General features: G+C 39.9%; 1 protein-coding gene across 1 annotated transcript in view; it reads left to right on the forward strand.

The window, feature by feature from the left end:
* The window catches only part of PLCXD2 (phosphatidylinositol specific phospholipase C X domain containing 2), a 67,185-nt gene extending 40,653 nt beyond the window's left edge, over positions 1–26,532 (forward strand). Inside the window, exons 2-4 of the mRNA XM_049785400.1 lie at positions 6,958–7,418; positions 16,526–16,767; positions 25,376–26,532. Of these exons, the coding sequence (XP_049641357.1) occupies positions 6,958–7,418; positions 16,526–16,767; positions 25,376–25,535 (863 nt within the window). The 3' untranslated portion in view covers positions 25,536–26,532. The remainder of the gene's footprint in view (positions 1–6,957; positions 7,419–16,525; positions 16,768–25,375) is intronic.
* The last annotated feature ends 502 nt before the right edge of the window (positions 26,533–27,034 follow it).

Here is a 27,034-nt window from a genome sequence, read left to right on the forward strand (position 1 = left end):
AAAAAGTATGGAACTGAAGAGATAGCACAGTGGTAGAGAATTTGCTTGGCACACAGCCAATCCAGGACAGAAGGTGGTTTGAATCCCAGCATCCCATGTGGTCCTCCGAGCCTGCAAGGAGTGATTTCTTAGCTCAGAGCCAGGAGTAACCCCTAAGCACCACCAGGTGTGACCCAAAACCCAATAAAAATAATAATATTAATAATAATAATAATAATTAAAGTGACTTTTATCTTATATAAGGAGAAGAGGAAAAAACTTCATCATGTATTGGAGATATAAAGTATTCATATTTTGATTTAAAAAATTTCGTTGCATAACTTGCAGCTATGCACAGGAAAGAGGAAGGTGTTTTATCTTGTTGATTTTAAAAATTAAAATAATTAAATGCACTCAAGCTTTCTGGGGAAGGGGCACTAATTGGAAAGGCAAAAATGGTGATGGTGGTTAAAGTGCATCAGCCTATCTTGGACAATAGTAATAAAACATTCAGCTTGCAATGTGCTCCATTCTCTTGTCCTTTCCTGTCAGTAAGAAGGAGGGAGACAGTGCTGGGCAGAGGATGTCAGAATGAAAATGGGGAAATGAAAAAGAGAGCAAAGATTTCAAGAGACAGTATTTTTAAGGAATGTGAATGTCCTCCCTCTTCGATGGGATGGACTGTCTCTGTGCTTTCAGAAGTGGTCCCTGGGGCCACATCACTGCCACAGAGCAGCACAATTGTCAGGCACAGTGAAAAAGCTTGGAGGATATTCATACATCTCCCTCTGGAGACAAAACTGGGCTCCGCACCAACAAGAAAATGCCAGAGGGAATTTCTCTCTCTTCCATGCCTGGGTAGTGGCTATTCTCTCATACCTAGGGAAGAATTCAGTTCAATGTGTGCCTTGAACTATATTACATACTCAATCCTGAACAGCCAGGCCACTGATACAAACTAAAATGAAGAGCTATCTGGTTGTTTATCATCTATATGTAATATATTCATAATAAGTCTCTCAAGGAGGAGGTATAAAGGGCTCCTGTTTCTATATGACTAAAGGAAGAAGAATATTAGGCAAGTATCCAGAGACTCATTAACAGACAAACAATATGCAACATCCCCAGAGATTTGTTCCACATTTTTATTAGTAGTAACAATTAATTTTACCTGAGAAATGCTAGTAATCTTTCCACTTGCAAAATTCACTTTGCTTAAGGACACACACATCCTTTTTTCAGTAGTTGCTGAATATCATCCACAATCTAACCTATAAAATAATGTCTCTTTTTTTCTTTTTGCCTTGTTTCTGATAACATAAAATAGTAAAGCAGTCCCAAGATGACTTCTTTTTGTTGTTAATGCACTGTGATTTATGAAATTTTTAGAGTTGAGTTTTAGGCATATAATGAATGTACCAGTATTAATCCACCACCGCCATCAGCTCCCCTCTTCCAATGCCCCAGGTTCTGATCTATAGGACTATAGGGAATGCAACCCCACACTTAGTTGCCCCCTTGACAGGCAAGTTTAGTTTTTATAGTCTGAATCTCAGGCTTTTAGTGCTGTGAATTGTTGGTTTTAATATATAACTATAACAGCCCTCTACACCACCGATATGCCCTTAACTCCTGCCTCCTGTCATTTCCATCTATCTTTTCTTATTTACCTCCTTGAGTCTTATCTCACCTGTTCTCTTCCTATACTATGTGGTCAAGAGTAATCTTTTACTACTTTGCACTCTCTTATCCAATAATTCTATATACCACAGATAACTGAGATCATCCTGTGTTGGTCCTTTTTGTTTTTGTTTTTGTTTGGGTCATACCCGATGGTGCTCAGGGGTTATTCCTGGCTCTCTGCTCAGAAATTGCTCCTGGCAGGCACATGGATCATATGGGATGCCGGAATTCGAACTACCATTGGTCCTGGGTTGGCTGCTTGCAAGGCAAACGCTCTACCACTGTGCTATCTCTCTGGCCCTTGTTTGTCCTTTTTCTATTGACTTACTTTACTTAATAGGATATCCATCAGTGCCATCTAAGTTGAAGCAAATTGCATAATTTCATTGTTCCTTGCAGTTGTATGTCATTCTGTTGTGTACACAAAACCACCTTCATGATCCACTCACCTGACTTGCACACCTTGATTGGTTTTATTTCTTAGCTATTGTACTAATTGCTGCAATGAATAATGGCGTGCATATCTTTTTTCTTTTTCTTAATATTTTGTCTTTGGACTATACCTGGCAGTATTTAGGAATTACTCGGGTCTCTGCATTCAGGATTCACTCATAGTAATCTTGGGGGATCAGATGGAATGCCAGGGATCAAACCCAGGTTATTTGCATAAAAAACAAGTGCCTTACCTGCCGTACTATTGCTCCGACTCCAAATCTGTCCTTTTGGATGCATGTTTCTATGTCCCGGCACTAGATACCCAGAGGTGATATTGCTGGTTGATACAGCAACTCAACTCTTACTTTAATTAGAAGTTTCCATAATTTTCCCCAGAAGGAATGAGCTAGACAACATTCACACCAACAGTAGATGAGAGTTCCTTTTTCACCACATCCCTACCAATGCAGTTGCTTCCATTATTTAAATTTTTTTATTTTTTCATTTTAATTAGCATGACTTACCAAGTTATCCATAGATGGGTTTATACAATCTTTCAGCACTAGTTCTATCTCACTACCAATCTTCCTCCACCAATGTTCCCAGGTTCCTTCCCTATTAACCTGTCATTGTAACAGGCATCTTTTAAAGTCTGCTTGTTAAAATTTGGGTTTTATTATTTCCATGTCATATTGTTTTGTCCTTCCTTAATACCACCAGTGTATCTGAATACCTTTAAACCCTGTTCACTGTTATTGCTTACCTGTCTTTCTTCTTCTCCACTCTATTTTTTTCTCACTATGCTCTGATTCCCAAAGAGTTCTCAGCAATCCTCATTTAAACCATTTCTTTTCCTATGGGGTTATTCTAAATACTATATAAAATGATATCCTATATGTATTCATCTGGTTTGTAATTTTACATGGTATCTTTAAGTTCCATTCATGTTGCAACAAATTGCATGATTGCGTTATTACTTAGAGCTGTGTATATTCCACTGTATGTATGTACCAGAACTTCATGATCTGATGTTGGGCATCTAAGCTGATTTCAATCTGAGCATACTGAGTGCTGCAATGAATAGTGGTGTGCATGCATCTCTTGGAATGAAATTTTTTTTTTTTTTTTGGTTTTTGGGCCACACCCGGTGACGCTCAGGGGTTACTCCTGGCTATGCGCTCAGAAGTCGCTCCTGGCTTGGGGGACCATATGGGACGCCGGGGGATCGAATCGTGGTCCGTCCTAGGGTAGCGCAGGTAAGGCAGGCACCTTACCTTTAGCGCCACCGCCCGGCCCGGAATGAAATTTTTTCTGTCTGGAGGATAGAAACCCAAAACTCACATTGCTGAGTCATATGGTAGCTCAATTCTGAATTTGCTGTGAACCCCCCATACTGTTTCCAAAGGGTTTGAACCAGACAACATTCCCACCAGCAGAGGACGAGAGTTCCTTTTCCCCTCTATCCTTGCAATACAGATTGTTCCCAATATTTTTGATATGTGCTACTCTCATTGGTGTAAGATGGCATCTCATTGTCATCTTGACTTGAACTTCCCAAATGATAGGTGATAATGAGCTTTTTTTTCATGTGGCAGTTGCCCATCTGTTGGTCTTCCTCAGAAAGGTGTCTGTTCACTCTCTCACCCCATTTTTGGAAGGGGTTTTTAGATTCGTGAACATTAATCTTTGTGAGTACTCTTTATGTACTGAGTGCAAATATTTTCTCCCACTCAGTAAGCTGTCTTTCAGCTTTAGTCCACATTTCTTTTGCCATACAGAAACTTTTCTGTTTAATTATTTTTATATGCACCATTCTTCTTTTTAAATTCTTATTAAGAACATTGTGAATTACAAATTTTTCACAGTTGCATTTCAGGCATTTAGTGACATTTAGGGCCATTTCCACCACCAGTGTTAACTTTCCTCTACCATTGTTCCCCACATGCATCCCATATCTCCACCCCTAGCCCCCAGGACTATCAATGTAACAGGTGCATTTCATGTTTATCTTGTTATAGTTTGAAACTCTTGAATCTATTGTCATTGACTTTGGCTTGGGTATTTAGTTATGACTTTTTTTTCCACTCAATGCTTCTTAGACATGGTGGCCCCTAGGCTCCATCCACTTTTTATTTTCTTTTCTCAATGTGTAGAAAGACAGAAATATGAGACAACACAAAATTATTCAAGTTATAAGGTTCTATGAAAACCTTATTGAGGCAGGAGCCTCAATCTAGAACATAAATAAAATTAAAAGAAAAAAAGGGGGAGAGAGGGGCAAATGTGTCTGTCATTTTCTTTCTTTTTTCTTTCTTTCTTTTCTTTTCTTTTTTTTTCTTTGAATAGGCACAGCATAGGAAAATTAAAAAGGAAACTCCATTGGCCTAACAGATAGAGGGTGTCTCAATCCATGAAGCACATTGTCATAAGATCGACTACAGGCTCTGGGCATGTTGGTTGTCCAGCTCCAAGGTCTCTCTTTATGGTCCCAGAAAAAGTTCTGCTCAGTCATGGTTGTCAAAGTCAGTCTTCTGTAGTTAGAGATCTTGTTTTTTGCACAGATCTTAGGATTATGCCTAGAATACAGTTTTTCTTTGTGGTACCAGAGAAAGTTCTGCTTAGTCACTGATGTTGTCAGTCTTCTGAAACTAGAGATCTGGTTCTTGCGCAGATCCTAGGATGGCGTGTCTTCTGATTTCATCTCACCATTGGGTGCTGAGGTAGGGCAACCTACCCTTAGATCACATTGTGCCTTTGTCTCATCATCAGGATGTCTTATGAACCTACCCTGGAGCAGGTTGGTACCAGGGTGGCATTTGGGCCTCCCCCAGAGGAAGTTTGATTCCTGGTGCTGGTGCTATAAACTGTGCTTTTCCAATGTTGGGATCTGAGGTTAGGTGTTGGTCAGTGGATGTCCGATCCATGGAGGCCTAAGTCAAGTCTCCATGACAAATGTTCAGGGTGACATGCACCCTTGCACAATAAAATTTATGAGTTCTTACCCCTATTAGATAAGAACTTCTTTCTATATGCAAAATCCCTCCATTTTATTGTGGCTATACAAAAGGGATCAATACCACATGATACTCCTGGTGTATATGCACCATTCTAACTATGTGAGATATCTTATTGTCAGGAAAAATAATTTTTAAAAAATTCAAATAATAATAAGACAACCAAACGTTAGCAGATTCTGTTCTATTTATGAAGTTTCTACTAGATGAAACATAAGAATTTTTGTAATATGTGTGGTCATAGTCCAGAACAATACTAGCAACCTCAAAACAAGGGTGTTTTTCTCTGGATTTGTATGCAAAGTACAGTCACCTCTGCAACATTCCCAGTCTCAGAGTTAACTGAACAATAATGGCTAATGTGAGTTAGATACCAATAACAATGTAAAGGTATTTGGTGGTGGAGACATATTACAGTGTATAGAGCACTAGCCTGCTATGGACCAACCTAGGTTTGTTTCCTTGTACCCTACATTTTCCCCTGAGCCCTGCCAGAAGTGATCCCTGAACACAGAGTTAGGAGAAAGACTTCTTCATAGCTGAGTATGACCCCTCAATAAAATAAAATAAAATAAGTTTTAAAAAGACCAGTTCACCTTAAATTGCTATTGAACTATTTTGGACATTGTTAGAAATATATCTATTGTGATAACTTGGAATTTTTTGTGGGGGAGAGGGGGCCACACCCGTTTGATGCTCAGGGCTTACTCCTGGCTAAGCACTCAAAAATTGCCCCTGGCTTGGGTGGACCGTATGGGACGCTGGGGATCAAACCGAGGTCCTTCCTTGGCTAGTGCTTGCAAGGCAGACACCTTACCTCTAGCGCGACCTCATTGGCCCCAACTTGGAATTTTTAACAATAAAATCAAATAGGGTGTCCAGGAGAATAGCTGTCCTTTTTTGCTTTAAGCCAGAGGAGCAAAACATATAGTTCATTGCTAAATGTTGAATTTGATTTATGAAAAGGTGAAAGATCATCAAGAAGTAGAATCTGTGTAAAGTTCTTAAAAGTTTTTGTTATATCAAAAAATAGCTCTTCTGACTCATTTATAACAATAAAGTAATATATTCAATAGAATAAAAGGGATTTAAATTTTATATCTTTTCTGAGGTAACTGCAGTGACCTGATTATTTAGATAAATACAGGCTTTCAGTCTCTTTTGGTTCATTGCAAGAATAAAGTGACTATACCAGGGGCAAACGAGGTAGAAAAGTGGCAAAGGTGTTTGTCTTGTATGGAGCTGTATGTCAAATACTCAGTACTGCATATGATCTACCAAGCTACAGGATCCCTGAGCATCTGTGCTCAGAAATAAACCCTGCATGCTGCCAGGTGTGGCCCAGAAACCAAAATAAAATAAAATATAACCAATAGGTTTCCACAAGCCTTCCCTTATGAGGGATATTTAATCAACCTCCAGTTTTTTCTCATCAATATTCTTTGTTTTTTGGTTCCACATTAGAGTATATTTCCTCAGAATAGCTCTTTCTGAAATGAAATTACTATATCAAATGATATGAATATTTTAAAGCTCCTCTTTCCAAACATAATGCTAAGTAGCTTTCCAAATGGTTCTTTATTAATTTACCTTACACTAGCAATATATGAGAATTATGGTTTTATCTCTGGCTTAACAACTACTAATAAAACCCTATTATTTTTATTTGTGTTTATTTCATTTCTTGCCAGCTTGAAAAGTTTTTGCAAGCATTCACTTACAAGATTATGTGTTTATTTGGCTACGAATCAGTTTTGATATGCCTTGTTTTCTTGTTTTAAAGAATTTCCTGCTTCTTTCCAGTTCTAGTCTCACCTGTTTTCCCCACCTTTATTGTCTTATATAGGCTCACATGATTCATTTAGCTACTGGGTCGATGAAAAGTCCCCAGTGGGACCTGACCAAACGCCAGCTATCAAACGCCTCGCCAGAATCTCTTTGGTGAAAAAGTTAATGAAGAAATGGTCTGTGACTCAGAACCTAACGTTCCGGGAACAGCTAGAAGCTGGGATCCGCTACTTTGACCTGCGTGTCTCTTCCAAACCAGGGGATGATGACCAGGAAATCTATTTTATTCACGGCCTTTTTGGCATCAAGGTCTGGGATGGACTGATGGAGATTGATTCATTTCTGACCCAGCACCCTCAAGAGATTGTTTTCCTAGATTTCAACCACTTCTATGCTATGGATGATGCCCATCATAAATGCCTGGCTCTGCGGATCCAGGAGGCCTTTGGAAGCAAGCTGTGTTCGGCATGCAGTGTGGAAAGTGTGACGCTACAATCCCTATGGGAGAAGAAATGCCAGGTAGGAAAAACCAGGGATGAACTTCCAAGAAAAGAGCCTAACTAGCTCCTTTATCTTCTTTGCTTACTCAGTTACTCCAGGCAGTATTCTGAGCCTGCAAGTCATAGATTTTGGGGGGAATAGTGAACATATATTCATTGGTTTCTAGGACCTGGGATTGCTTCAAGGAATCCTTTGAGAACATTAACACATAGCAACTATTTACAACTGGTTTAGAAGTACTTTTGATATCTGCACTGACTTTAATGATTGTGTGTGATTTTTTCTATGCATATGTGTATGGTGGTGGTGGTGGTGGTGGTGGTGGTGGTGGTGGTGTGGTAGTGCTGGAGATTATACCTCAGGCCTCAAACAAGCAAAGCAAATGACCTACGTCTGAGCCACATTCCCATCCTACAAGCTGACTTTTCTAATAGTTTGGTCAGAACAACCCAAAGCAAAATAATGAACCAGAATTAGTATTTCCTGAGTAGTAAGAACCAGAATTCAATCATCATTATTGGACACTGCCTCACTCTCATTTTCTGTTCCTCTCTCAGAGTAGGTCAAAAGATTTTGGTGATTTTCACAGCTTGTGATTTACATTACGCTAATTAAATGCTTTCTTCCTATTTGGAGGTCCTATTCTTGTTTGTTTGTTTGTTTGTTTGTTTTTAGGGCCACACCCAGTGGCAGTGCTCAGGGATTACTCCTGACTCTACACTTAGAAATCACTCCTGGGCCCGGAGAGATAGCACAGCGGCGTTTGCCTTGCAAGCAGCCGATTCAGGACCAAAGGTGGTTGGTTCGAATCCCGGTGTCCCATATGGTCCCCCGTGCCTGCCAGGAGCTATTTCTGAGCAGACAGCCAGGAGGAACCCCTGAGCAATGCTGGGTGTGGCCCAAAAACAAAAAACAAAAAAGAAAAAGAAAAAAAAAAAAAGAAAAAGAAATCACTCCTTGCTGGCTCGGGGGACTATATGGGATCCCAAGGATTGAACCCGAGTTTGTCCCTAGTCAGCAGTATGCAAGGCAAACATCCTACTATGCTTTAATTTAGTTTCATCCCCTGGAGATCTTTTTTTGTTTTGTTTTGTTTTGTTTTTTGTTTTTGGGTCACACCCAGCAACGCTCAGGGGCTACTCCTGCTCTACACTCAGAAATCACTCCTGGCAGGCTCAGGGGACTATATGGGATGCCGGGATTTGAACCAACAACCTTCTGCATGCAAGGCAAACGCCTCACCTCCATGCTATCTCTCCAGCCCCATGGAGGACCTATTTTTAATGGTAAACCTAGGACCTTAAATGTGCAACAAAAGTGCTCTCTTTGACAGGGATTATTTGAATGCTGGAATTTTGGTTAGGTTAAATCTGGGCTCAGCTAAATTTATATAGACATGCTGACTTTAAATCTTGTTTTCTCATTTTTTACATACGAATTATTATGGTTGCACAGCTAAATTGTTTAGAAATATGCAGGTGTAGCAACATCTTCAGAAATGATAATGAGTGTGAATGGTGATTACTAGCAAAACAGTGATGATGAATCATTGTGCTTAAATTTGGGCCAATCTATCAATCAATTACAAGTATGACTAAAATTATAAAGAGATTAGAAAAAAGGAAACATGTTATCTATTTGATTCCTAGAATCTATGTGTTGCCCTTCGTTTGATAATATTTCCCTCCACTTTTCTTCATAAAAGCTAAAGATATTCAGGGCTGCAGAGAGAGAGAGAGAGAGTTATTTGAATAAGGTATATGCCTTGCAGATGGCCAACGTAACTTAGATACTTAGCACCCTTAGTGCCTTGGGTATGGATCCCCAAACCCCGCCAAAAATGATGCTTCAAGGGTCAGAGCAGTGGCGCAATGATAGGCATTTGCCTTGCATGTGGCTGACCCAGGACAGACCTCAGTTCAATCCCCAGTGTCCCATGTGGTCCCCCAAATCAGGAGCAATGATTTCTAAGCACATAGCCACAAGTAACCCCTGAGTATCACCAGGTGTGGCCCCCCCAAAAACAAACAAAAAGATACTTCATTGCAAAGTCAGAAATAAGTATCTGAGTGTGACTTCCCCTTACAAAAAAATGTTAAAGACATCAGTCAGTCATCAACTCATCAGCCAGTTCTCTCCATCTGGGCAATGTCCTACTGCCAGTTTAACTTTATATAATGGGCCACCTTGCATGAAACTCCCTGAGTATTTTATCTTGTTATTTTATGCTATTTCAAAATTTGCTAGCAAGCAGAGTACCACCATTCAGTCCGAATGAACTTATCAACGTGCAATTACTTCACAGCTCACAAGTATATTATGCATGGGCTGATAATAAGGGTTTTTTTATTTAATCTATAGTTTGGCAAATTTAAAATCTTAGTAAAAGGTGAGATTATAAAACTAGCAAAAATGCAAAACAATTAATATACAATGTCAGTAAGAATGCTTCAGATGAGTCCCGGAAAGATAGCACAGCGGTGTTTGCCTTGCAAGCAGCCAATCCAGGACCAAAGGTGGTTGGTTCGAATCCCGGTGTCCCATATGGTCCCCCATGCCTGCCAGGAGCTATTTCTGAGCAGACAGCCAGGAGTAACCCCTGAGAACCGCCGGTGTGGCCCAAAAACCAAAAAAAAAAAAAAAAAAAAAAAGAATGCTTCAGATGTATTTGGATGAAGAAAAGAAGCTTATAATTGAAAATAAACAGTTGAATCTTTAGAAATGGTTCCATCGGATTAAGAAATAATTTAGTTATATTTTCAATTTTTGAGCTCCATGACTCCAGTTATGCATTTAGGGATCACTCCTGGGATTGCTTTGAGGACCATATGCTGGGCCGGGATCAAACCTAGGTTGGTTGTGTGCCAGACAATGCAATTATCTCACCGAGTTGTACTCTCTCTAGCTTTAATAAATAATTATTTTATTTTGGGTTTGGTTTTTGGCCATTCCCAGTGGTGCCCAGGCATTATTCCTGGCTCTACACTCAGGAATGAATCTTTGTGGTGCTCAGTGGGAACCTTATGGGATGCCAACAACTGAATCTTTGTCAGCTATATGCAAGGCAAGCACCCTGCCTTCTGTCCTCTTGTTCTAGCCTCAGAAATAATTATTTTTAGAGATATTATATTTATGTTATTTTGAGGTGTGAGACATCCAGCAGTGCTGGGGGATACTTCATGAACACTTAGGGACCACTAAGTCAGAGGAGTGAACCCGCCTTCTTTGGCTTGCAAAGCATTTGTTTATCAAAAAAAACTTCTTGGGCAGGAGAGATAGCACAGCGGTAAGGCATTTGCCTTGCACACAGCTGAACCAGGACGGCATCCCATATGGTCCCCCGAGCCTGCCAGGAGTGATTTCTGAGCGAAGAGCCAGGAGTAGCTCCTGAGCACCGCCGGGTGTGACCCAAAACCAAACCAAACCAAACAAACAAAAAATACTGTCACTCTGGCCCAAGAAACGAGATTTTTTTAAAATCTGAATCTCCAAAAAAAGGGTTGAATTTAAATTGCTTTGCTAAATAGAACAGACAGAAAAAAAAAAAATAATCGAATAAGGTATGCTAAGCACAGGCCCTGGGCAAGAATTCCTCCTGCTCCTTGAATTGAATTCTGTAGAGTAAGAATTGGTTTGCTTGGGCAACTTCTTCCTGTGAACAGAAATCCCTTTTATCACCTCTAATATTAGAATGCTCAAGAAGATAGCTCAATGGGCTGGAGCTCAGGCTTCTCTGGTGGGAAGCCTGGTTTGTCCCTTTCGCTCCACAAAGAGCCACCCCTGAGCTGGGAGCAACCCCTTAGCCATGTGGAACCGCCTTCACAAAAGAAGACTCTGAGGAAAGCATAACCCCCTCCCTTTGTATAATTTATACATTTTGCAGGCAGACAAAAATACACAGTACTCTCTTCTTATCTCCCAACCTTGCTCCACAGCCAGGCCAGATAGGACTTGTGAAAGGGTCACAGAGCCCCCATCCCCACCACTCCCATCCCTAGCTCCTTACAATAGTTCATGGCAAAGGTCAGCCCTCCTCATTTATGGATGCCAGTGTACCCAGCTTTCCAGACTTGCCAATTACACCACCGCCACCAGCAGGAAATCCTTCCCAATCTCCCAGGCTATCTGCTTACTGTGAGCCTGTGATTAACCTCATTAACACACATGTTTGCCACAGACATCATTAGTGCTCCGTCAGACATTACTCAAAACCATTAAAAACAAGAGTAATGTTTAGTTCAATCAGCCCATCCAGTACATTATTCCTCCGCTCTCTACCTCTCAGTTTAGGAGCATTTAGTCAGAAACCTTAGCCATGAGCTAAATGCACCCTGAAAACAATTGAACCTCAGAGCCCTCCTAGTCTGGTCCCTGGAGGATTCCTCTCTCTGGCCAGCTACTCAAGGATTCTTGTCCAGAAAATGTCTTGCATACACGCTGGACATTCCTCTGGGAAAAGATCACTAGTGCCCAGGAGAGGGAAATAGATAGTACTCCTCTAAGCCTAAACTACAGAGCCCTAAATTGGGACAATCAAAATAGCAATTCCCAGTCCTGCAGCTGCTTCTCAGAAACTAATTAATGCTGTGGATGCACTTGCTAATTATATTCAAAATCACCATCATCTTTAGAGGAGGCCCACTGCCTCCTTAGTGTCTTTCCTCTCCATGTAGAACAATAACCCCCTCCTCCCTCACGTGAAAAAAGACCGATTTCATTTAGGGTCAACAGGCATTTTAAAAAGCCTGCCTCTTCTCAATTTAGTTCACTGTGTGTTGAGCTCAAATACTGTAAGTGTGGGAGCCATAATTTCTAGGGGTCACCAGCCAAAGGGGCCCACCTGGGGCCCAGAGGTTCCCGGGGGAAAGGAGAACAGGGAGAAATGGAACATATGAAATGTAGAATGGATCAAGGAAATAACTTATTTGTTTAAACTAACCTTTAACTGTAACCCAATGGTTATGAGTGCCAAATTAATCCATAGCAATATTGTTCCTTTTTGTCTTTTATTTTTTAATTTAAACAATGTTGTTATAAAGTTGTTTTTGATACGGTTGTCTTTTTTTTAATAAATTTTTTTTACAGATAAAGTTTGTTCATAGCCATACAATCTCCTTCACCGATGAACATTTCCCACCACCAATGTCTCCAGTTTTCCTCTAAACCCTTCACGATGCCCTCCAACTCTGCCTGTCTTGAGGGCAGACATTTTTTCTATCTCTATTTATATATCTCTCTTTTCTTTTTTTTCTCTTTTAGACACTTTGGTTTGCAGTACAGTGCACACCACCAGTGACCCCAATTTTCCACTAATCAACCCTCCCCGGCCTGCCTCTGCATGTATTTCATATCTCTCTCTCTCTCTCTCTCTCTCTCTCTCTCTCTCTCTCTCTCTCTCTCTCTCTCTCTCTCTCTCTCTCTATCTCTCTCTCTCTCTCTCTCTCTCTCTCTCTCTCTCTCTCTCTCTCTCTCTCTCTCTCTCTCTCTCTCTCTCTCTCTCTCTCTCTCTCTCTCTCTCTCTCTCTCTCTCTCTCTCTCTCTCTCTCTCTCTCTCTCTCTCTCTCTCTCTCTCTCTCTCTCTCGGAGGAGGTTTGGGCCACACCCAGTGTAGCTCAGGGGTTATTCCTTGCTCTGTGCTCAGAAATTGCTCCTGGCTTAGGGGACCATATGGAAAGTTGGGGATCGAACCTAGGCTCGTCTGGATCAGCCGTGTGCAAGGCTGCGCTTTTGCTACAACTACCTACAACTGCTACCCTACAACTGCGCTTTTGCTCTGGCCCCACTCGTTTCTTTTTTTCTTTTCTTTTTTTTTTTTTTGGGGGGGGGGGGGTCGCACCCGGCAGCGCTCAGGGGTAAATTCTGGCTCTATGCTCAGAAATCGCTCCTGGCAGGCTCGGGGGTCCATATGAGATGCCAAGATTCGAACCACTGTCTTTCTGCAGCGAGGCAAACGCTTTACCACCATGCTAACTCTCCGGCCCCTCACTTTTTTTTTTTTTTGATACTGTGGTTTTCACTATTGCTAATTAAGGGGTGCTTTGTATATCACTTTATACCCTTTTAGCACCCAGTTCTTATCCCAAGTGATCTGTTTCAACTGTCACTATCACTGTGGACTATTCACTACCCTAACTGCACTCAGCACTCTTTATCCTTCTGATCCTCATCTTTATTGTTTCTGGGTATGATTACCATCCTATTTGCTATTTTTCTTATACCCCAAACATGATTAAGATTATCCTATGTTTTTCTCTCTCTCTGACTCATTTCAGTCAGCATAATAATCTCCATCTCTATCCATGTACAAGCAAATTTCATGACTTCATTTTTCCTAATAGTTGCATAGTATTCTATTGTATAACTTTAGTCACTCATCTGATCTCAGGCACATGAGTTGTTTCCAGATTCTGGTTATTGTAAATAGTGCTGTGTTGAACATAGGAATGCAAAGGGCTTTTCTTCATAGTGTTTTTGTGTTGTATCCCTAGTAGTGATATTGCTGGATCATGTGGCTGATCATTTCTATGTGGTTTCTTTTTTTTTTTTTTTTTGAATAATATCTACATTGTTTTCCAAAAAGGCTGGACCAATCTATATTCTCACCAGCAGTGAATGAGAATCCCTTTCTCCCTGAATCCACAACAGCACTAGTTATTCTTGTTCTTTGTGGTATGAGATGATGTCTCATAGTTGTTTGGATTTGCATCTCCCTATTGATTAGTCTATGTAAGCAGTGAGAGCTTGACTTCTTCCTTTTCTATTTGGATGCCCTAGATATTTTTGTCTTGCCTAATTGTTATAGCCAGTACATCCTATAGTACTATATTAAATAGAAGTGGTGAGAGGGGGCAACATTGTCTTATGCCAGATCTAGAGAAAAGATTTTAGTTTTTTTCTTATAAACATTTTTAAGCTTAAAGTCTATGTCATCTGCTATTAGTATAACCACTTCAGCCTTTTTTAAGGGAGTTGTTGGCTTGAAGGATTGTCCTCCAATCTTTGTATTTGGTCTGTGTTTGCTCTAACTGTTCAGGTGTGTTTCTTTCAGGCAGCAATATGTTGTATTCAATTTTCTGATTCATTTTGCCACTCTGTGTTTCTTTATTGATTCATTTAGTCCATTGATGTTGAGAGCGCCTATTGTCATGGAATTTTGTTATCTTTTTGTATAATTTTAGTGTATTTGTGGGTTTACCTTGCAATAAAGTAGAGGATTCAGTTCTTCTTGTAAGGTCAGTGTTGAGGCTGTGAAATTTCTGAGCTTGTGTGTGTGTGTGTATGTGTGTGTGTGTGTGTGTGTGTGTGTTGTGTGTGTGTGTGTCTGAACCTATATATCCTCCTTCAAACCTAAATGAAAGTCTGGCTGGGTGATGTATTCTTGGTGAAGCATTTGTTTCATTGAGGTGTTGTTTTGTTTTGTTTTTCATTATATCCCACTACTGCCTTCAAGCATGTTATAAATCTGCTGTAAATCTTGTTTGCTTATTTGTACATAATTTTTCTTTATGATCTTGCTACTTTTAGCATTCTATCTCTATCTATTGTTTTCATCATTGTGACTAGGATGTGCCTTGGTGTGCTTTTATTTGAATTCTTTTTTTATTGGCATTCTTTGGGCATCCAGGATGCAGTGCAAGCATTCTTCAGCTCTGAGAATTTCTCAATGATGATGTCCTTGACTGTTGCTTCTTCATAGGGGTTTTATTCTAGTCCTCTTGGACTCTGTTTAACTTATCCCAAATGTCTATTGTTTTCTGTTTGCTTATTTTGAGGATATTCTTCACCTTCTGTTCTTTTATTTTAAGGATCTTTTTGAGTTTCTTCTATTGAATGGAGGTGTTAAGCAACTCATCTTCCAACTTATTGATTCTGTCCTCAGCAGCATACTCTGCTGATGAGTCTTTCCACTGATATTTTCATTTCATCTACCTTGTGTTTCAGCTCTGATATTTCTGCTTGAGGTTTTCTCATTTCTACTTATCCTCTTGAGTTTATGGTCTGTGAATTCCATGATTTTTTTTAGTTCTTTGAACAGCCTTAATATTTCCTCTCTAAAGTCCTGATCAGTGAGATTCTGGGTGGCTGCTGTTGGTTGGGTCTTCAGAACTAGCATCTTCAGTTACAAGATGTGGTGTGATTCTGCATTGTTTTCCCATAGTGACTTTCGTAGTGTGGTACTGTTTTTTATGTGCTGTTGTGGGGCTCCTTGAGTAGAGGAAATGTGTGACCATGGAGTGAAGCTAAACTTGACTGAGCTCACACATCTCAATTCAATTTAAATATGGCACTATTTTCAGTCCAAACTCCTCCCACAGTCTACAGCCATCCTGCTGGGCTCACACATTTCAGTTCAATTCAAAATGGTGCCTTTTTTATAGTGCTTTTTAAAGTCCAAACTGCCCACAGTTCATAGCTGCTCCCTCTGAGCTCACACACTTCAGTTTAATTCAAAATGGTTTACCTTCTATTTTGTCACCATAGAAGTCACAGGTACATTATCTTCATATATCTGTTATGCAAATATATTGCTATGTACTTATACTAATCAGAACTGAAAATTATGTAACTTAGATTTTCATAAAATATTTTCTTAGATATAATAATATGAATACACACATGAATGACAATTTTAATGTAATGAAAACTATACATCCATCTCATTAATTTTTTGTAACCCTGCCTTATTTCTTTCATTTGCTAAAAATATTTTTTAAGAAGGGTTCAGGATGTTTTCATACTTCCAAAGGTATTCATAAAAACAACAAAAACAAAACTTGAGTTATGAAAGCATGCATAGGCAAACACATCTTTGCTTAATGGTTTTCTAAAATTTAGAAAACAGAAAAAGTAAAAGGAAGGAGATAAACCAAAGTGCTCATAACTAACATTTTGAAGGCCTGGATTTTGATTCTGGCATTGTCTGGTCCCTGAATACTGCTGGGGAATTCCTTGAGCATAGACCTTGAGCACTTCTGGCTGTAATCCCCAACCATACATACATGTATGCATGTATGTACATAGCATATATATAAAATTCTTGAATTTTCATGTATGTTTATCTGGTCAACCAGGGAGTTAACATTCAGCTTTTACATAAACTAATCTTTTTTGTTTGAACATTTCAGGTTCTGATTTTCTACCACTCTCCTTTCTACAAACAATATCCATTCCTGTGGTCAGGAAAGAAGATTCCAGCACCTTGGGCAAATACCACTAATGTGCATAAACTCATTCTCTTCCTGGAGACCACTTTGAGTGAGCGGGCCCCCAGTGGCTCCTTTCATGTTTCTCAAGCAATTTTGACTCCGAGAGCAAAGACCATTGCTCGAGGCCTGGTTGGTGGCCTCAAGAACACTCTGGTTCATAGGTGAGAATTGATTTCTGTCACAAATGTAAGATTTTGTTGGGATACTTTTAAAAAATAAATGTCTTTATTCTTTTCTAAATAATCAGCAGTAAAGCCATACCATTTGAAGATTTTCAATAATAATGTGACAAAAATCCTTATATTTGAAAAAGTTGTGCATGACAGAATACACTAACTACTATGGCCAAAAGATCTCTAAATAATTTTTAGAAAATACTTTATACTTTATAAAATACTTTATCCTCTCTGAATTTTGATACTTTAATAAGCTGACATCAGTCTGCCTATTTCTGTCACGTGGCCACTGCATGTTCTTGTTCTCACAGCTGCCTCAAATCCCTCACTCTTTTAAGAAACATTAAATGAGTCTGCTACCAGGCACTATGGATTTTGAGATACCAATTTTTAAGTATCCAGTGTCTTTCTCCCTTTCATAAGAACAGTGAGTCCTTGACAGCAGTTCAGGATGCCATTACCCTTCCATAGGTCATAACACTTCAGAGCAGAATCAAAGCTAGGTTAGGGGGCTCTAGAAATGTTATATTAGGGGGCCCGAGAGATAGCACAGCGGCATTTGCCTTGCAAGCAGCCGATCCAGGACCAAAGGTGGTTGGTTCAAATCCCGGTGTCCCATATGGTCCCCCGTGCCAGCCAGGAGCTATTTCTGAGCAGACAGCCAGGAGTAACCCCTGAGCATCGCCGGATGTGGCCCAAAATCAAAAAAAAAAAATTTGTTATATTAAATGAATACCAAAATGTGATAGTTGTTAAGGAAAAGGTAATACATGTACATTTATGTATTTAGACCCGTGTATCTATGTGTATGTGTACATGTAAAGGGATTGTCATAAATACAATTTTATTTTTTTTAATTTTAATTATCTTTATTTTTAAACACCATGATTACAAATATAATTGTACTTGTATGATTACAGTCATGTAAAGAACACCCCCCTTCACCAGTGCAGGATTCCCACCACCAATTTAGAAAAAGGCTTTCTATTTCACATTTCACATTCTGGAAAATTATAGACATTCCCTTGAGGTTTAATGCATATAGTTAGTTTGGGTTGGAGGGTGAAAAGGTATGAAATTTAAGCTCCATTTTATCAACCAATGCACTAAAGGATTGTAAGATTTGATTGTTTAAACTTTTTAATTTTAAACACCCTGGTTTAGGGGGGAATAAAAAGAAAAAAATTGGTTTATAGAGTGGCTTATCCTAGTTATTTCTGGCATTGAATATTCCAACATGAATCCAACCAGCAGTGTTGTTTAAACTAGTTTTCTATATCTATAGTTTATCATCACCAAATTTTTTAAAATTTGGAGTGCATAATTTATTGATTTGATTTGGGGCCCACACCCAGCAGTGCTCAGCTTATTATGACCTATGTATTCAGGGACCTCATAAATACAATTTTATATTGCTCTGTCTAAGCTAAGGAAACGAATATGTTTGAATAAAAGAAATAACTTCATAGCGCAGTGGTGGGGCATTTGCCTTGCTCACAACTGACCCAGGACAGACCTCGGTTCAATTCCTGGTGTCCCATATGGTCCCTCAAGCCAGGAGCGATTTCTGAGCATATAGCCAAGAGTAACCCTTGCGCATCACTGGGTGTGGCCCCAAAACCACAAGAGTGGGGGGAGATAACTCCAGAATTCCGGAGTTTAAGCACCAAATTTTAGATAATGAAAGATTTATAAAAGTCATATCCCTCGGCCAAAGAGATAGCAGAGCAGTATGGTATTTGCCTTGCATGTGGCTGACCCAGGGTGGACTTGGGTTCTATTCTCGGCATCCCATATGGTTCTCTGAGTTGTCAGGGGCGATTTCTGATCATAGAGCCATGAGTAACCCCTGAACGTTGCCAGGTATGGCCCAAAAAAAAAACAAAAAAAGAAAAATCATGTCCCTTCCCCAACACCATACGGTTCACCAAGCACTGTCAGGAACAACCCCTGAAGACAATCTCTCCATGAGCACTGCCATAGTGTGGCCCAAACACCCTCTACCCCACCCCAAGAAAAACCACATGTCTCTCTCTGTTTGGTTTAATTTTGGCTAGCATAGCTTCAAATGACAGCAGTTCATCTGACAAGAAGGCTAGGAATTTGGCTATGAATAATAGCAGAATGTTTGGCTTACTAAATCTTGATTTAATTTGAGTTCATTAGTAAGTGCTATATGAATTGCTGACTTTTAGAAAGATCCAGTAATTTTGTTCCTTCATATTTCCTGTGTACGTCCCTATTTTCTCATTTCATTGGTACATTTGTAGATGAAGATTATCATCTTTTTTCTTCTAGAGAATTGTTGAGTATTAGGAAGTAGTCAGTTCATGTCCTAATAATGGGAATGTATGAGAGAAATGGAAAGCCTGTCTAGAGTACAGGCGGGGGTCAGGTGGGGAGGAGGGAGATTTGGGACATTGGTGATGGGAACGTTGCACTGGTGATGGGTGGTGTTCTTTACATGACTGAAACCCAAACACAATCATGGATGTAATCAAGGTGTTTAAATAAAATATATTTAAAAAAAAGAAAAAAAAAAGGAAGTAGTCCGTTCAAAAGATTCAGGGAATTAATGTAATTCTGCCTTCATAAAACTTACAAATTTGGTAGGGAGATCAATATATGTCAATTTATATATTTATTTGTTTGGGGGATGGAGAGACATTATAGCAGGTATGGTGCTTACCTTACATATGACCAACCTGGGTTCAATACCTATCTCACATATGTTCACGCAAGCCTGCCAGATACTTCCTGAGTTCAGAGTCAGGAGTAAATTCTGAGCATTGCTCAGTGTGCCCCCCCCCCCAAAAAAAAGAAATATATTTAAATTCCTGTAAAGCGAAATGTCATTAAAATCAATCCCTGAAACTGCAGTAAGGAGAGATAATGTTTATACACAAGAACTGTTTATATCCTTATATTATTTACTTAATTTAAAACACCTTCCTTGTATATTTTATTTGCTATTTAAACTAAGTCAGCCTCTGGAAAGCACAATGTCTAGAATACAGTATTATTTGTATTTAAGATGAGGCTCAGCAAGGTTCAGTGACCCAGACAAATATAGCTGTTAAGAGACAGTAATTAGTATTAATTTCAGACATTTGATTATTGGTCTGTTGACCTCAATGTACAGACTGACTTGGATATTAAATTTTTCACAGTTCACTTCTTTCTGATCCTATGACCTATAATTGTCATACTAATACTCGAATTAGGCCAAATCTTAATAGTTGTAACTGAACCCATCATGTCAGAAGATATCCATACTTGTAAATTCCTAGGACTTTAATCTGGCTGCAAATATAGCACAAGACTCTTTCATATATAGGTAATTTATAATTTAATTATAAGTAATATATATGTGCCCCAAACCAAGGTTTTCTGGCCTGCTATGTTCCTGATTCACTGAATTTGGGAGCCATAACCTGTGATACTCAGGGCTTACTCTTGGTTCTTTACTCAGGGGTCACTTCTGGCAAAAATGGAGGACCACATGAGGTACAGGAGATCCCAGATACAAAGCACATGCCCTACCTGCTGTATTATCACCCTGCCCCAAGATTCCTGGTTGTCTGGGAGCATGTGGCTAACCCTCATTTTAGAAAGATAATTGAATACTTTAGCCCTGTTGGTCACAAGAATATTTCTGGGGGGCTGAGAGATAGCACAGTGGTAGGCCGTTTGCCTTGCATGTGGCTGATCTGGGAGAGACCCGATTCAATTCCTGGCATCCCATATGGTCCCCCAGCCTGCCGGGAGCATTTTTGAGTGCAGAGCCAGGAGTAAACCCTGAGCACCACAGTGCGGGGCCCAAAACCCAATCAATCAATAAGGTTAAAAAATATGAATATTACTGGAGTGCAGTATACATTCTTATGTCTACTTATCAATTGAAAGGATAAATTCAGCTTTGGTCCAAAGTTTGTTTCTGTAGGGGGCCAGAGAGATAGTACAGATGCCTTGCAAGGGGCTGCCCCCTTGAGCACCACCAGAAGGGATCCCTGAATACTGTTGGATATGACCATAAATCAAAATAGATAAAGTTTATTTCTGTAGAGGATCAAAGAGATTATAAAACAGGGGGTAAGGTACGTTTCTTGCACATGCCACCCCATTCAGCTCCTCGAGCACTCAACAATTGATCTCTGAGCACAGAGCCAGAAGTATTCTCTGAGTATAGCTGGGTATGACTCACAGTCCCAAATATGTATATTTCTGAAAGCCAGAGTAACATGTGCTTGTCATTTCCTCCAGATCAGAGAATGGGCAAAGAAGTAATGTTCTTATGGCCTTCCCCTGAAGGACTAATGCCAGAGTATTTATCTTCAATGTATAGCTGGTAGGAATTCTGTCAAACTGGCCCTGGGGACTTGTACTCTAGGTTGAACCAAGAGTTTAAAAAAATAAGGTATTTTGTCCTACAAATGGACAGGGGTATATACACATTTGTTTGTTTCACAACAAACAATTAATTCCCAAGCCAAAGAAATGGTCAAGGAGTTAAGACACTTGCCTTGCAAGCTGTTCCTTCAACCTGCAATTGTCATACTAGTACCCAAATCAAGACAAACCTTACTAGTTATAACTAAACAACCATGTCAATGATGTTCATATTTGTAAATTTCTAGTAGCCATCCTAAATCACCAGTACCAGTTAGGGTCCCTTAAGTGTTACTAGGGATTATGTCTGGGCAATTAGAAGCAGTTCCTAAACATTACTGGTGCAGCTCAACTCCTGACTCCCAATTTTCTATTCAACTCTTAGGGTAGCTGTGATCTATTTTTTTTGGTTCATCCCTCTACAAAGAATCATGATGGATATAGTCTTGACTGAATTTCTATGGTAGTTTCTATATGAACTCTTTTTGTGGCAGATTTTTAGAAAACTTGCTCTTTTGTGGATGTCTAGTGTACACAAGTTTTGCTTGAAGAAAGAGTACTCATTGGTACCCTAAAAAGAAGACAAGGATTCAAATTTGAGGTCTGAGGTTGACGCCTGATGTCCATAACAGATTGAAGCCCTGTTATGGACTGAACTATGCCCCCTCAAAGTTTATGAGTTAAAATACTAATCCCAGAAATGTGACTCTCTTTAAATGTAGTCTTCAACAACATACTTAAATTAAAACAAAATCATCAAGTGCACCCTAATCTAGTTGGGCTGGTATACTTCAAAAAAGAGATTAGAATATCAGATACCCTGGATTACAGAAAAAAATATTTTGTATGAATTGAGTGTTAAAGTGACTACCTACAAGTTAAGAAGAGAGGTGTCAAAAGAAAGCAAATATGCCATCACCTTGATTTTGAACTCACAGCTTCCAGAACTGAGGCAAAGTGAATGTCTCTTATTTAAATCACCAGTTGTGTGGTGTTTGTTTTATTATGTCAGCTCTAGCAAAGTAACATAGTCCTTAACAATAGGATAACCTTGAATAAATTCTGTATGGTTTCTCAGCTGTGTTTTTCCACATGTAAAATGAAATTTGTAAGGCTGCACAAGATTATAGAGCCTTAGAAACACCCATATACACAGTGCAGGAGACAAAATGGGCATTCCGTCTCTATCTGTAAAGAAACCCATAACCAATTAGATCTACCATGCTCTTGGATGTGTCTCAAAGTAAAAGGGAAGTTTTTAACCAACTGTTCTGAAGTCTACAGAATTTGGTGCCTCGCAGAACTCATGTCAGTACTATGTCCCAAGCCTACACATTGTTCATCTTAGTAAATAAATGTCAGGAGTTCATAAAAGAAAATGACTCCTTTTCACAGTGGTTTGTTTCTACATGTCTCTTTCTTTGTGTATAACCTTGGCTATTTGATCTTGCCTTGGAAAAGGTTGACACATGTAACCTGGAGCTGACACAGAGCCCTTTGTCACCTGAGACCGCAAATGCATGCCATCATTTCCCTTCTCAAACTCCAGGGAATCCCCTGGACTAGAACCAGGGGAAAAAGCCACCAACGCCTTGGTTCTCATTTCCCAGTCATGACCAGAAGATGGCGCCTGCATTTCATATTTAAATACCGGAGTTGATTTTTTTTTTTTTTCCCTCCCTTTGCTTTTCTTTTTTTGTACCACACCCCGTGCTACTCAGACTCTGCACAGATTTCAGTATTTCAGGGATGGCTCCTAATAGTGCTCATACTATCGGGTACTGGGGTGGAACCCTGGACTCCCACATACAGAGCACAGACTCAGCTGGTGTGCTTTCTCTCTCTGACTCTAAACAATAAGTTTCTGAAATTAGTCTTCAGTGTATCATGCTCAAAAATACGAAGGCCTTCATGTGTGCCTCTGTATATTTCTCATTGTTTACTAAAAGAAAAGACCCTATCTGAAGCCTTTTATGTTTAGACTACAGTATTTTGTCACTTAAATAGCAGTATATAATTATTTTAGGGAAGTTTCTTAATTTCTCTGAATATTTTTGGTTGTATTATAACATTTTTTTATCCTTTGTCTGTGCTGAATTCTTCTACTGTAGTTAACAGACACAATTGAGGGAACTTGACATATATTGCTAAATTTAATTCCTCCAAAAAATTTTATATTAAATAAGTGTGATTACTCTCCTCTTTGCAGGGAAAGAGTCTAAGGCACAAAGAAATTAGATTAAATTAAAATAAATTGAATGGACATTATTAAATCTTTAATGCATCCATTTAAAATGGATGAAATCATGTGACCAGGGTCTAGTAATAACCAGCATATTAATATAATATGAAGATTGATATTTTAGCTATATTTTAGACTGTAACCAACTATAGAGTTCACTGAGTAAAGAAAAGTGCCCAGAAGGTGCCACAGTGATACCACAGCAGGTATGGCATTTGCTTTCCCTGCAGCCGACCTGCATTCAATTACTGCTATCTCATATGGTCTCTGGAGCCCTCAAGAAGTGATTGCTGAGTGCAGAATCAGCACTAATGCCTGAGTGCCAGAGTAGGTCCCCGAAATGGAAGGAAGGAAGGAAGGAAGGAAGGAAGGAAGGAAGGAAGGAAGGAAGGAAGGAAGGAAGGAAGGAAGGAAGGAAGGAAGGAAGGAAGGAAGGAAGGAAGGAAGGAAGGAAGGAAGGAAGGAAGGAAGGAAGGAAGGAAGGAAGGAGTCCAGAACTGACTATAGGTTTTTATTTATTTGTTTGTTTTTGGTTTTTTGGACCACACCCAGTGGCGCTCAGGATTTACTCCTGGCTCTTGACTCAGAAATCACTCCTGGCAGGTTCAGGGAACCATGTGAGATGCTGGGGATCAAACTCCGATCTGTCCTGGGTCAGCCACATGAAAGACAAATTCCCACCGCTATACTATCGCTTTGCCCTGAACTGACTATAGCTGTCAGTATAAGCAGAACATTAAGAAGAGGATAAATTACTACTAAAGCCTTGACTAGGTAGACTCAATGAAGTCTTAGAAATCAGGTCTATTCTGAAAGAAAGGAGGACATTTTCCTAGGGGGAAAAAAAAGATGCATTCAAGAAGATGATTATCTAAAGAGAAAGGAACCTACGAACTCAATAAACTATGCTCATGAACAACCCCAAGCACTGAACCTGGGCACCACCAGATTTGCTTCTTTTCACCACATCCAAATAAAATTGAATATATTTTAGCTTGATTAGTAAAAGAAATGAAGTGTTTGCTTGTGTACAACTGACCCTAGTTCAATACAGTTCCCCAGTACTGTACTGGGGTGATTCTTTTTTGTTTGTTTGTTTTTGTTTTCTGTCTTTTTGGATTTTGGGGGCCACACCCGTTTAATGCTCAGGGGTTACTCCTGGCTAAGTGCTCAGAAATCGCCCCTAGCTTCGGGAAACCATATGGGACGCCAGGGGATCGAACCACAGTCCATTCCTTGGCTAGCGCTTGCAAGGCAGACACCTTACCTCTAGCGCCACCTCACCGGCCCTACTTCTTTTTTCGTTTTTTGTTTTTTGTTTTTGGGGGGGCCACACACGTTTAATGCTCAGGGGTTACACCTGGCTAAGCACTCAGAAATTGCCACTGGGGTGATTCTTGAGCACAAAACCAAGAATAAGTATGGGGCCAGAAAAATAGCACAGTGGTAGGGCTTTTGCCTTGCATGCAGCTGACTCAGGAAGGACGGTGGTTCGAATCCTGGGATTCCATATGGTCCGCTGAGCCTGCTAGGAGCGGCTTCTGAGCGTAGAGCCAGGAATAATCCCTGAGTGCCGCTGGGTGTGACCTGAAAACCAAAAAAAAAAAAAAAAAAAAAAGAATAAAGAGAAAAAGAATAAGTATGACCCTCTAAACATAAATAAATAAATAAATAATTTTTTTTGGTTTTTGGGCCACACCCGTTTGATGCTCAGGGGTGACTCCTGGCTATGAGCTCAGAAGTCGCTCCTGGCTTGGGGGGGACCATATGGGATGCCGGGGGATCGAACCACGGTCCATCCTATGCTAGCGCTTGCAAGGCAAACACCTTACCTCTAGCGCCACCTTCCTAGCCCCTAAATAAATAAATTTAATAGAAATATAGTTAGATAAATAACTGATTGTGTTTCTGGTAAGGGGGTGGAGTGTTCCTTCTAAATTCAACCATTTCTTTTCTGTGTAGGAATCTTCCTGCCATTCTGGACTGGGTGAAAACTCAGAAGCCTGGAGCCACAGGAGTCAATATCATCACGTCTGATTTTGTGGACCTCATAGACTTTGCAACAACTGTCATTGAGTTGAATGACCTCCTGCAAGAGAATAGAGCTTTCACTAAATGCTGATTTAATTTCTTTTTAATTAGCTTCATGTTGAATTTGTTGATCCAGGGTAGAAGAGTTTCCTGTTAGGATGGCCCCTGGGCAGTAAGAAGAGGAGGGAATGTTTTTCCATCCTGGCTCGCAGGGTCTTTTGGATAAAATTACAAGCCTTTCAATTGCATTTTATAAAAACTTACATCCAAGGGGGAAAAAAGCATGTTTCAAATGAAAAAAATCTAAGACTATTCCCAGTAGCTTGTGATGCTGAATGTAATAAGAAAAGAAGAGTCTCCAAATTTCATAAGGGCCTTAATTGCCCCCTTTGACTCAGAAAAACCTATTGGTTCCAGAGGGATCCAATGTTTGAGTGTATGGGAAGGTACAGCAGGAAGGTGTTTCTGGTATAAAGGCTAATTGAGGTTATAAATAACCCTGAGCAGTGGTTCAAGTACCAACCTGGGGTTCTGAGAAGAGAAAATAACTAAGCACCTGTTCTCTCTAGGATAGTGAATGTCACTACTTCTTTTCTGAGAGAGTAAGACTTATCGTCAAGGCAGTTCAGCCATAGGTTCTTCTTAGCTTGGGTTGATCACCTGGATTCTTTAGATCAATAATGCATAGTCATCTATTGAGGAATGTGATCCCCAGTTTTAAAACTTGAGTCCTCTCTCGTTCAGTTGATCCTTTCTTAGAACTGAGAGAAGCAAATGGGAGAGATCTCTAGAATGGGACCCCTCCAAACAGTCATGCATGTTTGTTGCATGCCAGATTTATTTTTTTAACTTGAATCTGTAGCTTTTCCCAAAATAGCTGCCAGGTGAGCACCTGCAGCATTTTGGCAAAGTCCTCTCTAGAGTGGGAGCTGCATGACAGATGTTAGAACTGTGTTGTATTGTTGTAGTCTGCCTAGGACTTGGGTCTGTGCTATGGAAGAAACCTTGTCGGTGAGATCACGGAGGCAGACAGAGGATGCATGGGAAAGTGTGCAATGGATTGAAAGCAGAAGCTCCAAGTGTGTTTGGAGCCATTCTGTAACTCCTTGAAAAACAAGACTACCTCGGGGATATTTCAGGTGACATATGTCATCAAGAATACCCAGTATGGGAACATTTCCAGCTCATGTCTAGATTGTTCTACTTCCTGCTTGTTGTTTTGAGCCCAGTGAACACTACTGCATGAGGGCTTCAAAATTCAAGAGGGGGGGTCTTTTTTTATCGATAAGATGCTTATCTTCAAAGAGCCCTCTTCTGTGTTAGTTTGTTATTTATTTATCTATTCATTTATTTATAGATCAAATAACGTCAGTGCTTCTTAGCCCAGGAGCACCCTACCTAGGCCATTCCAGGGCCATCCTCTTCTTAATAGGACCATGCATCTCAGGACTGTGAGTGACCTCTGAATATGCTGACTGCCCCCCAGCTGTCCCTTGACGTGGGGGGATGATGTTCAAGAATGAATGTGATCCAGATCTGAGAAGCCACATTCAACCCATACACTGGGGCAGAAGATGAAATAGGTTACAG

This window comes from Suncus etruscus, chromosome 13 (assembly GCF_024139225.1).
Source record: "Suncus etruscus isolate mSunEtr1 chromosome 13, mSunEtr1.pri.cur, whole genome shotgun sequence".
NCBI lineage: Eukaryota > Metazoa > Chordata > Mammalia > Eulipotyphla > Soricidae > Suncus > Suncus etruscus.